The following is a 17,954-nucleotide window of genomic DNA, read 5'->3' as shown; positions in this document are numbered from 1 at the left end:
TGTTTGAGCCAGTGCTAAAGTTTGGAACTACTGCTATTTTAAAATCATGTATAATACAAAATATAATCTCTTATATGGCAAATTAATCATTCATTTTTGGCTCTTCCTTCTTATTTTTTAGTTTCATGTTCTGTGTCTAATTTTTTAAAGCATATTCAATATTTCTGTAACTCTTTTAGCATGATATCTAAATGTGAAGGCTTCAGAACCAAAAGTCATTTTCACTCTGGAGCCTGTATGAAACCCATAGAGGGTTTCAAGAAAAGAAAAGTTGGTTGCTGGGTTGACATCAATAACAGAAAATTGATACTGAAGTTAATGAATGAAGTAAAAGGTGAAATGGGATATTGGTCCCAGTTGATTCCTTACCTGAAGAGTTATCAACCTTTAGTTCTTTTGTTACTTCCTAAAATCAACTCGTGGCTTCAGGTTCAATTTATTGTTCAATATCAAGGATAGCTATGGTCAGAACGGCAAGGACTGAGAAATAATTTCTGATTAGTAAGAAGACTGGCCATTTATCTTGAGCTTTGGCCTTCTTTGCCTGTGGCTAAGTTGCATGCAGAAAAGGACACGTTATCTTAAAACACGAAGCATGCTGTGTTCAGTTTGACTCTCACCTGAAATAATGGAGATTCTGAAGCAGTGAGAGATTTCCCAACGAAACCAACTCTTAGAATATAAACTTGACGCAGAAAGTGGGAGGCCGTCCAGTGGCTGGGAACAAGTCACTATTCTCAGCCTTATTTCCGGTATCGTGTGGTCTTCCAATATTAATTTTCAAACCACATATAATTTTCAAAATAATTCTATCCATACTCTAACATTAAGTATTTTTCAAAGATCTAACCCTTCTAGATTGGAGAAGTTCCTATAGTTTCAAGTAGTTGCTGGGGATTCCCACATGCCTCACAATTTTGTCTGTTGTAGAAGGCACTGAGACACATTCTCCATAGGCTCTGGCACTTCATTGAGAAAAAAAAAAAAAGAAGAAAAAAATCACTGTGGAGGGGCTGTAACTCCTTGAAAGTACTGAAGATTGTCTTCTTGAACAGAGCTCACTGCATCTGAGACATAGGTCTTCAGGCTACTGACTGGTAACCCATGTTAAAGACTTAGCAAATTGGACAGTTAGAGAAAGATATTGAGGTCATTCTATTGGCACCTCTAATTCCTGCAAGTATCCCTTTTACAGTATTCTCAGATAATGAGCTGTCTGCTCTGTACATATCTAATAAGAAGGAACATGCAATTCAGATTTTCTAACAGTATATTAAAACTATCTCAATGATTCCTAGTCCTACAGTTATGGCAACTTAAGGAATGACAGTAATTTTAATTTCATGATGAAAACAATATTTTCAGTCCCACACCCTTGTCCAGAACCTTGCCCGTGCTCCACAGTTTGGGAGAGGCCAGCTGTCATGTGGTGAGGCCTGCCATGTGAGAAGCCCCGGTAAGTGAGCTTGGAGCACTCAGTCGAGCCTTGGATGACTGCAGCTTTGGCTGCTATCTCAATTGCAGCCTCATGGGAAACCTTGAACCAGAGTCACCCAGTTTGTCCATTTCCTGATTCCTGATCCACAGAAACTATGAAATTATAGATGTTTGCTATCCTCAAAAGAGCAACAACAAAAGGGTGTCTGTTTTATCTACCCTTGAGTCTGGGTAGAGGGCTTTTGTAAATGCCTCAATACACAGAATGTGGCAAAAGTGATGTACGAATTTTGAGCTTAAAGAAAAAGTGATACAGCTTCGGGCTGACTCTGTCTTTTGGGATTCTCACTCTGGGAACTGACTATGATGTGATGAAGTTTTGGCTGCAGGCAAAAGCCATGTGTAGGCATGGCAGCTGACAGCTACCATCAACTGCCAGACATGGAAGCGAATGAGCCGGGGGGCAATCCCGGCTTCAGCTGCTGTGATATCCCCACACATCCTGGAACAGAGACAAACTGGCCCTGTTGTGTTCTGTACGTGTTCTTGAATCCATGAGCATAATAAATAGTTATTTTCTGCCACTAGGTTTTGAGGCAGTTTGTTACAAGGTAACAAGATAAACGGAATAGGGAGCTGCATATTTGGAGTATATATGCGTGTATTATTAAGTTACCATATTTTCTGAATTAAAATGAGTTGAATTTATTTCAATATTTATTAAACCATTTGAAATATTTAAAAATATATTAAGCCATTTAAACTAAACCATTAAACCATTTAAATATTTATTAAACCGCTGTCACTGCTTTTGTCCTGATAACTTTTGCCATATTTTCATATCATCTACACCATTAATAAATTTATAATTTCTTTTATATTAACTCACTTTTTTAAAACTAAAAAAAGCTTAATCCTCATCCTGTGTAATATTACCCACTAAATTATGAGTTGGACAACATAGTCTGTTTCGTTATTGCACTTAATAATAAATACACAACCACAAAAACTAAGAAGCATTTGTCCATTTACGACCTAAAATTACCTCCCATACCACAATTGGTGCACATTTCATTTTGGAGAAAAGCATCCTTTCATTTTAGAAAACAACTGTGGCTGGTCTATGTTAAGAAAAACACACTTTGAGCCACGTTATTGGGAAGAAATTAAAAAATTTGTCTGCAATCTAGCTGTGTTTAAGGATTTATGTGTTTGGATATTGCAGAAACAGCTTTAAAAATCCGAATGTTACTTGTTTGATGTTAAGTTTGTGTGCAAGTTTTTCCTTGGCGTGAATGGACAGAGACACGTAGGCAGCTAGGGGTTCAGGAAGTGTGGTATGGTGGAAAGTACACTGAGCAAGGGATTAGAAAGCCTGGCTATTATTTGTAGCTCTTTCAGATAGAAAACATTCAGAATCTGGTATCTTAATCTCAGTTCTCCTAAAAGCAGGGACAGCTTGGGAACTTAATTCCGGGGAATACATCACAGGGGATGTGAAACAGAGGAGAGAAAACTACCACAAGGAAGTGTTTTCCAATCGACCATCATCAAAACTGACTCCATGATCCTGTAAGGCTTTCTGAAATAAGTCCCAGAACTGTCTACCTGCAGGACAAAATGTGGAACATTTCTCCATTGGCTTACGTTTCCGGTTGCCCCAGCACAACCCCACCTCTAAGTATTTCATACCTGAGTACAGAGCAAGTAATCACAGGCTCCCTTTGTCGTGGCATCAGAGTAGACACAGGGCAGGAAGCAAGAAGTCTGGGTTGGCCCCAAGGGAAGGGAGCACTGTCCCATTTGCACCATCATGAAGCCAGGTTAAGCCTGGGCAGAGAGGCTGCAAGTATGAAGTATGATGAAACAATTTTGAAATAATGCACAGAATGGCCAACACACTTGGCAAAAATCCAAGTTTCTCATCAGTCAGATGCTAGACTTGGACTATAAGTTTTCTTAAAGATCCCTTCAAGCTTGGAGAGTCTAATTACCAACTTTACGTGGTAGTGGCCTAAAGTTATGCTCCCAACCACCTGGCCAGGCAGACCCGCCAAGGATTGTGTTGAAAGGGCAATCACTTAGAAGGCCAAAGTCCAATGAGTGAAGCATGTGTGGGAGACTGAAGATTTCATGAGCTGGAAGGATATTTTGCAACACAAGTTAATAATGTTGACTGATGCCAGGTCAGAGAAAACCAGGTCAGCCTGGTGATGTTAAAATAAGAACCACTGTAAACTTACCCTGTCTCCCACATAGCTTCTAGCATAATGCTGAGTCCCTGGGAGGCCTTGAATAATTCTGAACTGGGGAAGGATGATAGATAAAGTGATAATACATCTTGAGTGACTTTGAGGCTTCTCTCTGGTCCTATACATAAACATTAGTCACACCTGTTCACATACGGACTGATCTCTTGTTACTTAGGATGTAGGGACTGAAGCACATGCCAGCCAGCCATGGACTTCCCGAGTTTGTAGTGGTAAAAAGACTTGGATTTCTGCCCACCTTTGTATAAACACCCTCATGTTGATACACCAATGAAGATACACATGAAAAATCACATGGATTCAAAAATAGGCATCAAAAGAAAAAGAATGGCACAGTTTAGGACTTCTCAGCTTTGACAGTACCCTCTGGAGCTTTGTTTATATTTTTACAAGTTGTTGTAGGTAGTGATTGCTATTTTCAAGTTCTGAAAGCAGCATCTCTTTTGCTGATTATTGCTTGCTTCTTACACTTTCCGCTTTCTGCCCCACAGTTCCCTCCTGCTCAAATGATCCAAGTCGTCATATGATTGATCATTTTTAAAAAGACTTTGGAAAATGTGCTTCAGTTCAGTTTTGTGGTACAAATTATCCAGCCTTTGGGGATATAGGATGCCTTGCTTAGTAAGGATTCTAGAGAGTCAACCCAAAGTTCTGTGTCAAATTGAAAAAACAGAAGACAAACTCAGCCAATAATGCATTTAATTATAAAAACAATCATTATGCTCTGTACTTAAACTTTTGAATTTCCTTTTTGTATTTTTAAGACACAGTGAATACCTTCGATTTGAGGGAGAGAGGATCCTGAACAAGTACAGAATGACAAAATCTCATTTTATTAATTTTCCTCAAGTTCATTATTCTTCCATCTGATGTGGCAAATGTTTTTCTTTGAATTGGCATTGGTCAACATTTTTACCAACTTGTGTTGCAAAATATCCTTCTTGTGTATGAAACCTTCAGCCACCCACACATGCTTCACTCATTTTACTGTGGCCTTCTGAATGATTGCTGGGATTCAGTTTTGATTGGAAGAATTGTTCATTTCCAGGCTGTGATAATTCTTAGAAGGGTTAGATTGTTCCACAAAAGCGAGAATAAATTATGCAACAGTGATGAAGATAATGGGTAGAAGTTCTTTAATCTAATCTTCTCTCATCACAGCCTCCCTTCACTTCATGTTTGAAGATTTGAGAATAATCTTCATAAGTTTTTTGCTGACTTGAAGTTTCAGTTGCACAAAACTATGTGGTGGTGACTGCTGGCCATATAATATTTCCTTATATTCCAGTGAAAAGATAATTTGTTGATTTCATTTAGCAACATTGTGGAAATAGGATTGCATAGAGTTTCATGTCAGTTCATGTTGTTTCACTTTTGCCCCATATAGTAAATCCAAATCAACAGGGTCTGAAAAATAGAATGCATGAGATTATTAAATAGCTTTCCAAACTCTACCCTGGATATTTTAAGACACTGATCATATCCATTTTCCAGGGCGTCTGCCATTTTGTATGTGTTAAATAGAAAGCAATCTATTGAGTATATTTCTTAGATTTAATCACTAAAAGAAATGAGTGGTTTGACATCTGATATTAAAGTGATTTTACAGTTTGTGAGTCATGTTTTTCAGAAGGTATTGCCACCTAAACTTGAAAAATCAATTCATTTCTCTGCTGGTTTCTATCAATTAGTTCTATGCACTGCCATCATAAAAAATTGTATTTTCAAATTGTAGCTTCAAAACGTTGATGGCTCTCTCTGTTCTTCTTGCTTTGTTTGTAATGACCCTGCAGTTTACTCCAATGGAGTAAACATTGTAAAAGGTATACAGAATGAAAGAAAAACATACGAAGTATAAGGATACAATGCTTGTAAATTACTATCTATTTATTTTTGTTATGACGCAATTGATGAACCTAAGGAATGGAGACAATGTTCTTTATTATGTCACCAATGAGCCTTGATTTATTCTTTTTAAAAATTTTTGTTCCTACTTTAGGATATCTTATGTTTAAATATCCCTAACATAGATTGATAGCTCATGGGCTTTGTTGTATTTGAATCTCGACTTAGCCAGATGTAACCTGTGTGACCTTGAGGAGTCACTCAGCCACTCTGAACTTCAATTTCTTCATGTGACATGACTGGGTCACTGGAAATATCCACTGAGATGGTGTATGTAAAGCCTCTGTTGCAATGCCTATAAGCGAGTCCTGTGCTAAAATATGCTCATTTCCTTTCCCTCTTGAGGCTGATGGGAAATATTTTCTAAGATCCTTATATTTGCAATTTCCAAATTTCAGTAGAAAAGAGGAATTAGGATAGAGGACTTATAAAGATCACCGACATTTCAGAAATGTGGGAACGGGCACTGGAAGCTTCTCCATTTTCCCACCGACTTCACTTTTTGTTGGCATTTACAGAACTAATCCTTTTCTATAGTAGCCTACTAACCTCTGGCTCATAGCAGCCGATAAACTACTCATCCATTTCAAAGCCAACCAGCTGGCTTTGGTCCCATGTGACCAAGGACTCTGACCATCAAACACGAACTGGACATTCTCCACGGTGGGATGGGCAGTCAGACATTGTGGAAAGTAGTCAGCTCATTAATTTCACCTTACACCTGAGAACACGCTGCGAGTCACTAGGAAAGAGATGGGGCATCATGGTCTGATCACCTGGGAGTTATATTCTTGGCCACAGTGCAGCATCCTCTAATTAGCTTCCAATTAGAGACTTAGGTAGCTCCCAAAGTGGCTTCAGCGGAATGAATAGAGTTGAATGAAACACTTTGCCAGGGTATTTTTGATGAGTTCTAACATAAAACTCTTTCCTTTGTGGATGTTTAAAATGTAATTTACCTGTAATCCTCAAATATATGCAAATTTATTATTGTTCCTACCTGTCCTCTCCCATGTAAGCCAGTTTGCCAGATGAGTCAGATCTTACAGGTGTTTTGAGGTGGAAATATCACTGGCCACTTAAGCTAGGTTGAAGTGACTTACTTTGCCAAAGTTAAAGCAGTTGATCCATGTGTATGCATGGATCAAACACAGCAAACATTTGGCTATTCAAAATTGACTATATCCTAGTGCAATGCAATAATGGAGAATATGGTTTCCCAAGAATAAAGAAAAAAAATAAATATTATACCACATTGTTCACACATCCATTCATCTAAGGCTGATTAAGGACCTGCTTTTTCCCATCCTTATCCTTGATGAAGACAATGACCTTGAAGAACCTTTAGTTCATCTGCTCATCATTAAAATGCATCCTATCTAAATATTTGCATGAAAATAAATATCTTTTGACTATATTGAGCATTTTGGGAGAAAGACCCTGTACCCTTTCAAATTAACATTTTAATAATTAAAAAAATTAACTAAGCCTGTTCTACTAGCATGTAAATGGAGCCCAAGGGTGACTCTTATCCATTGTTATTAGATTGACAATCTTAGGAATACAAACCATCCAATTTATTTAGAAAGGGACTTGGCTATGAATGCAGTCATGCTTAATTAGCATCTAATTTGCTTTGTTGCTTGAACATAAACAGTGAGTCCCATTGCCCTCTACACCTACCTCTGGGCATCTTGCTTTGGTTGGTTGATTAATTTTCAGAGCCAGCTCACACTCAGGATACAAGTCTTTGTGTCCTTTTTCATGCTAGAATTTGTCATTGTCCTATTGAAGACTATTCAAGGAGGTGCCCTCATGTTAGAAGCCCTGTTAACTATGGAAGAGTGGCTGATTAAATTATGCTTAAAATATATTAAGTAGCAACAACAACCAAAAAGGGTGTTGGCTTGTAGTTAATATCAGTCAGAAGGTGGAGAGTGTGATGGTTAAGACAGTAGCATGTTTGGTGATAAAGTCAGATGGACACTCATTGTAACAAGCAAGATGAATCAGAGCTGAAGTTTGGGTTGAGATGACCAATGGCTTTGAAGCTCTAAACTAACCTTCTTAATCCTGGGACTAAGTTCAGTACAGAGGGCTTATAATTTAGTTACCAAACTATTAAATTTTCTTTATGGGGATGAGGGCTTCTCAATAGACAATTAAATGTAGATTCACACGTGTTCTAAGGCAAGCTGGTCCCAGCCAAAGGAGCCAGGGAGACCAGAAAGGGAGCCCCACCCTCCAGCTAGGATATATAAGAGCTCTGTAGCCTAAAGTGACATTCACAATTCAGAAGCTAACTTCTGTGAGCTACCCATAGTCCTCTGTCTGCACCATGTCTTACAACTGCTCTACAAGGAACTGCTCTTCCAGGTCCATTGGAGGTCACTGCACTGTGCCAGTGGTCCCAGTTGCCAGAACTTCTGCAGCTGATGCCGACGGCCTGATTGGTATCTATTTGCCCAGTTCCTTCCAAACTGGTTCCTGGCTCCTGGATCACTGTCAAGAGACCAGCTGTGAGCCCACTATTTGCAAGCCAACCTGTTACCAGCAAACTTCCTGTGTCTCCAGCCCTGTCCAGGTGACTTGCTCTCGACAAACTACCTGTGTCTCTAATCCATGCTCAACTACCTGCAGCCAACCACTCAGCTTTGTCTCCAGTGGCTGTCGGCCCCTGCAGGGCATCTCCAGTGTCTGCCAACCAGTAGGAGGAGTCTCTACTCTATGCCAACCAGCCTGCGGGTTCTCCAGGACCTATCAGCAGTCCTGCATGTCCAGCTGCCGAAGAACTTGCTAAGTGTGTAGGAGCCAGTGAGTGAATCAAGACTCCATGATCTGCCAGCTGTGTTTCCAGGATCATCCAGCATGCTTCCTAATCCCTGAATAATTTGATTGCTAACCCTTAGCCCAGCTGCCTGATTACTGGCTGCTAGCCATCTACAAGCTGTCTTTGGCAATCTAAGAATTTTCTGGCCACGGCCAATTCTTAGTATAAGGGTTAATCACTGGTGGTGTGTATGCTTCTGGATGTTTCCAGAAACTCACCACCCAACCCCAAGTCTCTAATGGTTTTGGCATATTTTGATTTTGCTGCTATGTCTCCTGGCTGCTGCTTTGTGTCTCTGAAAAACAGAGCTTGTTTCACTATATATCTCTTTCAATAAATGCGCATTAATTGTCACTACAAATGTGTGTCTCAAGAGAGTTTTTTATTTGCAAGGGGTTTTGCTGTCTAGGAATCATCCTTTGCCAGTCAGGATCTGCATTCCTTTTCTGAGATGGAGTACAGGGACAGTCATCGTGTTCCATGACAGAGAAAGGGATTCTTTTATATTTGACTTGTTCAGAGAGAGTCTTTGGCAGTGCGGTGTATTAAGACCTGTAGAATTTGTTGGAGTGCCTTGCTCTCCCTATTTCCTCAATTTTAGTGGGCCCACAGAATAATTTTCATATGGGAAAAAGAAAATTATCTGTAAACTAGATAGTTTGGGTAGCTGAAACTGAAGGAAATCAGAGTCAGTTAGAGGTTCAGGGTATTACTTAATTGTAGGACCACAGAGGAAATCTATGCAAAAGATCCCTGCACGATCAGATTGGATGCAGGGGGAAGGAAGAAGGGCAGGAAAGTTGGTTTGCAGTCCTTGACAGCCACCACATCACAATGATTGCTTCCTGGTTATATGCTTCTCACTTGCTGTGCAGATCTGAACCCCCAAACGTGTTCTGCGTAAGAGAAACTTTCACATTTTAGTAAATTTGGGCAGGAGGCACTTAAAAATTTAGCTTAAAATCATGTTGGCTTATCTTACTACTTAGAGTCTTATTTTGAGTTTACTCTCCACTGGAACCCACGTAGCTGATGCTATAACAAAACATCTGGACCCTGGGGAGGGCAATATGCTAACTCATTTTGTCTTTTTTCATTTTATTTTTATGTTTTTTTTTTTAGAAAGTGATAACTGGCTACAAATTGGTTTGCTTTTTTTGCCTTTACCCTCTATTAGGTCGAGAAACACGTCTCTATATTTTCTTTACAGAGTTGCTCGAGAGGGCAAGATTTTTATGGTGTGCATGTGTGACATAAACAATACAGGCCTTTTCTCCAAACAGGAGGTGCTGAGTTTCTCATGGAGAATTTGATCATGGGTTTCGGTTGTCTGCATAAAATAGTTTTCTTTTTTCACTGATGGTTTCTGGATAGAGGGAATATTTACAGGTCTCCTTATTGCTGACTCTACTCTTAGAGTAAAGAATCCTCCTTCATCAAAGAAATATTAATATGTTTAGCTCACAGTAATAGCTTATTAAAGCAAGACATGGCTTTCGTGAAACATTAATTCCACCCCCATTCTTTTAAAGTTAATATTCCTGCTTACAGACATGCTGTGGATTATCCTAATATAAAGATCACAAGGGGTACTCAAGTGACCTCTTTAAAGCTGCTGTTTACGTGACTCATTATTCCAGTTACTTCACAAATCATTCGGAAAATTCAGAAGTTTTCAGAGGTTGGCCCAGTTTTCAAAAATATTTTTATTTATTTTGATCTTCATCTTTCCAGGTTTCCATTAAAAATTATAAGGACAGAGATATTTTCTATTTCTTTTTATTTAGGTGATGATATGGCTAATTGACTCTAATATATAAGATTTATCTAACATCGGTTTTGCAATCCTTTTGGCTGGGCTGATATGACTAAACTTCTGCTTGGGTTGTTTATTGTGATGGTGTGATAATTCCAGGTTGTGGTAGCTATCCTGCCAAGCTAGTTCCCAGCTGAAGCTCTGTTTGGAGAATCATCTTTTTTTTGGTGTGGAGACTCTTCTATTCATACTTGATCTTTGAATATTCTCTCCTTTCTCTGCCTTATAACAAAATAAACTGTAAAGTTGCAAAGTGTGCCTTAGAATATGGTCCTTTAAATGAACAGTGATGATTTCTTTCTTTCTGTGGTTTATGGCCTAGAAATGCAACCTGTAGCCAATATCCTATGCCTTTGGGGAAGGAATGTAACTTCAATTTGAAGGCCTTTGGTTCAAATCCTTTCGCCACTGAGCTGCACATTTGTTAACCCCCCCTAAGTTTTAATGTATCTGTGAACTGGAGATAAGTATAGCATCTCATTCCTCTGTTTTTGGAAATAAACTGAGCTAATATGTGTGTATCCCACCCGTTGGCTGAGGCATCTCATCATTTGATACTGAAATGAAAATGGCTCTCTCTATTTCCTTGCCCTGTTTTGTGGAAGTCCTGGCTGCTCCCAGTAACTCCAGGAATTTGAGAGTGGAAATGTTGGGGAAGGTGGCTTACTTTTCTCTTTCCTAATCTCTAGTGCTGAATTTTTAACTTTAAAAGAATTCATTCATTTTATGGATCTTCTTCATATTCTGTCATCTGTTTCTATTCAGACGGCAATGATTTTGACATTTAGTACCACCTCCTTTCCTTGATTTCACAAAAAAATCCACCTGCCTGAGGAGGACTGTGTATCTGACAGACTTTATTGGAAGCCTGGGGACACAGGGGACATTTACACCCCAATGATGAAAAAAAGCTTAAAATTGAATCACGGATATTAAGAATCCCTTGGACATTGTACCTTCCAAACTCAAAACCAAACTCCTTCTTCCCTCCATCCCCTTCCTCTCCTCCTTCTCTTCTTTCCTTTATTTCAATAAACATTAGAGCACCTGCAATGTCCCAGGATCTGCGAAAGTGCTGGATTTGTAGGGGTGAACTAAGCTATTAGGACTCCTGCCCTCATGAAGCACACAGTTCAGTTACGTAGAGAAATTTCACTAGACCTTCTGGATCTTCTCCTTAGGGCTTCACCTTTTACTTCCAAGTGCTTCCCTGCTCACTTCTAAATGCTTGGAAGGGCTTACCAAGGTGATATAACACATAAGTTCTCAGCACATGGCAAAGATTCTACCTCTTTTCTTCTATTTTCCTTACTTATAGTAAAAATATGGTCAAACTGAAAGCATAACCTACCTCTACAATTTTGACTTTAAATCTGGGAGACATAAAACTAAGAAGACAGCATGGAGTATGCTGATGCTTGGTCAGATGGCAGGGATGAAGAGATGGCATATCGGGACAGAGCCCCAGGGCAGTGCACTCTAGAACTGCCCCACACGGTTTTAGGAGAGCACAAGGCCTTTGGAGAACACGGGCTCCACTCTGAGCTTAATAAAAGACCTACTTCGTAACTTTAGATTTTTAGGAGACTTGCACCTGAGCTTGGGACTGTAAATGCCTCCATATTTGAAGGAATTTGTGCTAGCTTTTCTGAAGCTGAGATCTTTATTCATCGGGAGCACTAGTTCCAACCTCTTTCATAGACTCCACTTTCCTATATTTAAATGTCTGATGAGCATTCCCAGGAAGGTGTTGTAGAATAATAATCAGGGAAATTTTCAAATTTCAAATTGGTTGTAATATAATTTATTCATTAGGGATATGCTTTTCATTGCATACTTCATATTACAAAACAATTATGATTAAAAAAAACCAGTGCCCGGTAGCACAGGCAAGACACTAGTACAAGCAAACACAGCTGCTTTGTGTAAGTTGCTCTGTGCTTTATTATAAAAATGCATGATAAAGGTGATGAGAATATGCAATAATTTTGCTAATGATAGATAGGTCATTACTCCTGAGCAAAAACTGGATGTAGTCGAAGGTAGGATTTGTTTAGTGCTGAGTAGGTTTCATGGCTGTATACTTATTACTTTCAAACATATTACCAGGTTAACTACTGAAATTCCTTCATGACAAATAACTTTACCATTTGGGTCCTGAGACTCTAGCCTCTGTACAATACTTTCCTGACATTAAACATTTTTGCTTTTCAAAATTGACAATGCAAGTATTTTTTAGGAACACATCAATCGTATTACGGCAGAGAAGACTGTTTCACTAAAATGAATTGTTATTTTGCTAAAGTTTCCCATCAGTGCTGATTTTTGCCTCTTGGTTAATGATGCCACCATCTTCCTAGTCACTCAGGATTGAGAGCCTGCCATTTATTTTTCACTTCTCTTTCTCTCCAAATTCACATACCTAATTAAGCATTTTCTTCCTCCTTTAGTCACAAATCATTCTTCCGTATAAATTACATTATAACCAATTTGAGGCTTGAACATTTCTTTGTTGTTATACGTAGCATTTCCTCTACCCCATTTTTATAGTTGTGGTTAAATTTACAAGCATACAATACATACCAAGCACAAAACTGTTGGTTGTTCATCTGAAATTCAAATGTAACTGGGTGTGCTTTATTTTTATGGGCTACATCTGGTCAACCCTATGTAGGATAAACTTAGGGAACTGCTCCCTATTTTACAGGACATAGTTGGTGCTCTAATTACAGTGGACTGATCCTCCTGTTCTGTTTGATATGAGCCCCAAAAGTCCTCAGGAATATGTGATGGTGTAGTAGGGCTCAGTGGGCACATCACCATCTCAGATATATAGGCTGTTCTAGTTGAAGATTCTGCTATCTCCTGTTACAACTTCATGACCTGTACTATGTCTCACCATTCTTCTGCTCTATATAATTAAAATAATTTATTTTAGTATAGGTATGTTCCATATTTGAGACTGCCTGATACCTAAAAACCAGAACAAAACTCTCAAAGCCCAAAACATTGTATATCTGAGAAAAAATATAATAGGGTGTCTTGCATTTTATCTACAAACTGCAAAAGACTTGTTTGATGTGATATTAATGGCAGCATGGATAAAAAGTATTCTGTAGGCAGATGTTTGGGAAATTCAGGTCCAATTAATTTAATATGATTTTTTCTGCCCTCCTTTCAGATCTTTGATGTTGCAATTGGATACTGCGACTGTCTATCAGAGGGAAAGACTACTGAGATGTTCCAGGAATTTCTTTTTTTAACCATGAAACCCTTTTATCTGGGAGCACCTAATAGGGCTATTGCTCTGTGAAAGGCATTTTGAGGAGAAGCAGTGTCAGGCAATTCCCACAAGATGAATGCCAGTCTTTCTCTAACATAGGATAAGACTAAGAAGACCAAGGCAGTAAAAGGCAAGATAGAAATTTCCATATGACTTGCTCAAAGGCCAGTTCAACAAATTTTGATGGATCACTAAATTACTTTATCTTCTACGTTCTATAATATGTCTGACAGGCTGGTTGATCAACTTCTTTTGCTTCAAAATTAAGGCTGCCGGGCGGGCCGCGGTGGCTCAGCGGGCAAAGTGCTTGCCTGCTATGCCGGAGGACCTCGGTTCGATTCCCGGCCCCAGCCCATGTAACGAAAACGGAGAAACAAAATACAATAAAAACAAGAAAATGTTTAAAAAAGATGTTTCCCTTTCTTCCTCTCTTCCTTCCTTCTATCCTTCCTTCCTTCTCTCTGTCTTTCCTTAAAAAAAAAAAAAAAAAAAAAAAAAAAAAAATTAAGGCTGCCAAACTCCAGTGTTTCATATGTGCTGCTAAATTAACATGTCTAGGCCATGTTTTATATGAGTAGTTCTCGCTGAAATTGTTTGAAGTTGCCCATATCTCTGGCGCAATGGCAGTTGAAAAGGCAAAACAGTTTTATGTATAAATGGAGCTGACTGAGCTGTGTGATACTCTGATGTGCAGTGTGGATCCTCCAAAGTGAGATGTGACATTTGAAGGCCAAATAAACCAGTTGAAAAACAACCAAAAACCTTTAGCGTTTAAAAATGGTTTTGTGATGCTTTTTTTTTTCCCCAGAGAACTTATTTCTGAGTAGAACCTAGCAAGTGAGTGATTTTTCCAAGCAGCTGAACCTGGTGTTTTCAAGGTCATGGAGAAAATTGATGGCTTAGAATTATGATTAGATTCTCCTCCTACTTCTTTCCTTCTTTTATTTCTTATTTGATGACCTTATTTTCTCATTTATCCCCTAATTTTGCATAACTGTCTGAGAACAAATGCATAAGCTGACCTCAGGAAACATATTCAAAAGCAAGTTCTCAGAAACTCTGAGATATCATTTACTCATTTTAAATCAGGGGCACTAGAAAGAGTATACAGATTAAACCAATTGTTCAGGTAATCATTCATTCACCGAACTAATATCTCTTGAGCATCTGAGAATAATTGGACAGTGTCTCTGTTAAGAGGCTTCCAATATAGTGGGGGAGCAGAAATACAATGAACCGGCTAACATGATGTAGGTGTCATAATAGAGAAGCATATATATAGCAAGGTGGATCTATCAAGTTAGTAGGATCAATTTTGCTGTGGAGGTGGGTATATATGGGAGAATTTTTAGGGGAAAATAGTTTGAACCTGGTTGTAAAGGAAAGTTCGTAAGGCCCAGATAGGTTATCTTAGTTTCCTATGATAACAGCAATAATATTATAGTATAATACAATAGTTTCCTATGGCTGCTTTACCACAAATTTAGTGGCTTAAAACAACAGAAATATACTGTCTCACAGTTTTGGAGGCTAGAAATCTAAATCAAGGTGTTGGCATGGGCCATGCTCTGTCTGAGGGTCTGGCAGTGGCTCTTCAGCAATCCAGAGCATTCTTTGGCTTGTGGCATAATTTGATCTCCATCACATGGGTATCTTCTCTGTCTGTGCTTAAATTTCCTTTTCTTATAAGGACACTAGTCACATTGGATTATGGGCCCAACCTAATCCAATTTGACTTCATCTCAATACAATTATTTAACATTTTTTATCATGAGATATAACAGATACACAAAAAAAGCAATAAATTCTAAAGTATACTTTAACAAGTAGTTGTAAAAGACCCTATTTCCGAATAAGATCATATCCATAATGCAGGGGATTAAGATTTGATCAGATCTTTTTTTTGGGGGGGAGGGTGCAATTCAATCTTTATAAATATAGGTTTAGGAGAGAATAATGGGGTTGGGTGGGGTGGAATGGGGCGAGGATAAAAGAGGTAACTTCCAATAGACTAAACAGTAAGACCCAAACTTGAAGGCATGAAAGTTTATACATGTTCCAAAAATCATGAGGATTTCAGCATGGCTCCAAAAGAGCTTATTGTATGGGATGTTAAGGAAGGAAGACAAAAAGTATAAATCATGAATCTCCTCATTGGGGATTGTGTTAGTTAGATTCAGTTGTCAACTTGGCCAGGTGAGCATATCTAATCTTGTTGCTGCGGACATAAGCCAACAGTACGTGAACCTCATCTGTTGCCAATTACATCTGCAGTCGGCTAGGAGGCGTGTCTGCTGCAATGAGTGACGTTTGACTTAATTGGCTGGTGCTTAAATGAGAGAGTGCAATGTAGCACAATCTAAGCAGCTTGGCATTCCTCATCTCAGCACCCGCAGCTCAGCCCAGGCCTTTGGAGTTACAGAAAGAAGTCACCCCAGGGAAAGTTGTTGGAACCCAGGGGCCTGGAGAGAAGACCAGCAGAGACCATCCTGTGCCTTCCACATAAGAAAGAATCTCAGTGGAAAGTTAGCTGCCTTTCCTCTGAAGAACCAACAAAATAAATCCCTTTTATTAAAAGCCAATCCATCTCTGGTGTGTTGCATTCCGGCAGCCAGCAAACTAGAACAGGGATCATGAATGTCATGTGATGAGTCTAGGCTTCTAACATTAGTGATGAGAAGCCATGGAAGGATTTTAACATTCCCTTTTCCTAACAATCAGAGACGCCAGTGATACTGGATGCTCGAGGGGAAAGAAATGGAACACAAAGACGATTTTGAGGTTTCTTTAAGGTCCTTAACCAAAAGAGGAAACATGGTAGAAGGAAAATGATGTGGGATACAGGTAATGAATCTGGGTTAGAGCATCTTTCATTTGAGGCATCTAAAAGTAACCAGGTGGTATGATTACATGACAATTGGACCTTCATGTACATAGGTTGTGCTGTTCCATCACGGAGTTTTCTGTGGGTAAAGCACTAGGTTTGATTAAACTCATTTATATTTATGTGGACACCATCTGATGACCAAGTTCTGTGTATTTCTATTGATCACTTGCTGATTCCAGAAAGAAATTTACCCAATTTCTCTCACAAATATTGGTATGTTTTGATACTGTGGATAATATAAGGTATTAATTTGAAAATGGCTTGGCAGTGACACCTAAAAGGAATAAACTTTTCCTAATAAAACACAAATACACAGTAATCTCTTGATAAATATCAAAGGTGCATGGGGTTAATAGCTACACACAATCCACTGACAGTGAAGATATAGCACATACTTCATAAGATTTGTTGGAAATAATTTAATTCCTTTGTAAAATCAAATACAATTTCTTAATGAGCTAGGAAATATTTCTTCTCAAAATCAGATAAAGGGATTTTCCAATCAATTACAATACATCTTGAGAAGGAAGGTCCTTAGAGGAGGTCACATGTTTTAATGCGGGAAAAGATAAAGATGTGTCCAGGCAGATGGTGACATCAAACTCTAAGAATTAGTTCTTCTCTTTAAGCCCTATCTTTTTCTTTTTTGTCATAGTCACAGCTCCTTCTCTGAGAACTTGCTTTCTGACTCTCAAAGGACTTATAACCCACATGGAGCCCTAGGCTTAGAGTTTCTTTAGGACAACATGTGGACATAGCGTCTTCCATTATGTTTCACCACGGGGAACCTCTTCCCTTGCCTATGGGCAGCTCAACTTCTGGGGTCTATGGATTTGGATATAGAAGTTATGGATCAGCGATCATGGCTAAGTTACAATTGTGCCCACTGGTCATGCACTTCCTTCTGAACACAGGAGCTACTGAAGTTTTTGCCAGGTAGATCCCGAATATTCACAAATTTCTTTGGCTAAGCTTAAAATCTGGATTTCTGCAATATTCTTTTATGGAATTTTGTCTCTCAGTGCCAAGAATTTAGGTGTTATTCACACAGAATATGGTTTGCATAAAAGCAAAAGCTAAAGCTCCATCCCCAGAATTTTTTGAAATGTCAGCACTTTTTCTCTTCCCTTTCCTTCTTTTTGCTCTCCCCATGCTTATTCTGATGTTTTTTGATAAAACCAATGACTGCAGTTATATTGACATGGCTGGTACATCTTGTCAATTATTTGATGTGACTTATACAATGTACCTAGTGACTGCCACGGACTTAAAAATAAAACAGCAAAAACAACAAAAATCCCCCAAACCTTTATTTTTCTTTAGCTCTAAAAATAATTATTCTACAGATAACATGTCAAAAATGAATTGTATTATATGGATTAGTGGTATACAGAGTTCTAGTTCTATGAATTTTCACTCATGAAAAATCTTTTTCCTACCCCCTTAATCTTCTGCACTCAAATTTTCCAGGTGAAGTACATTTGAAAAATGCTGGGTGAATAAGAGTTAAGCTGCTTTTGTTTTTT

General features: G+C 38.7%; 1 protein-coding gene across 1 annotated transcript; it reads left to right on the top strand.

Moving 5' to 3' along the window:
• Positions 1-7,950: 7,950 nt before the first annotated feature.
• On the top strand, positions 7,951-8,412 carry KRTAP11-1 (keratin associated protein 11-1). Its single transcript, XM_077117672.1, has one exon. The coding sequence runs from the start codon at positions 7,951-7,953 to the stop codon at positions 8,410-8,412; it is 462 nt and encodes a 153-aa protein (XP_076973787.1).
• The last annotated feature ends 9,542 nt before the right edge of the window (positions 8,413-17,954 follow it).

This window comes from Tamandua tetradactyla, chromosome 10, assembly GCF_023851605.1.
Source record: "Tamandua tetradactyla isolate mTamTet1 chromosome 10, mTamTet1.pri, whole genome shotgun sequence".
Lineage (NCBI taxonomy): Eukaryota > Metazoa > Chordata > Mammalia > Pilosa > Myrmecophagidae > Tamandua > Tamandua tetradactyla.
Note: the sequence above shows the minus strand (reverse complement) of the source record. Positions and strands in the feature narration are given on the sequence as shown.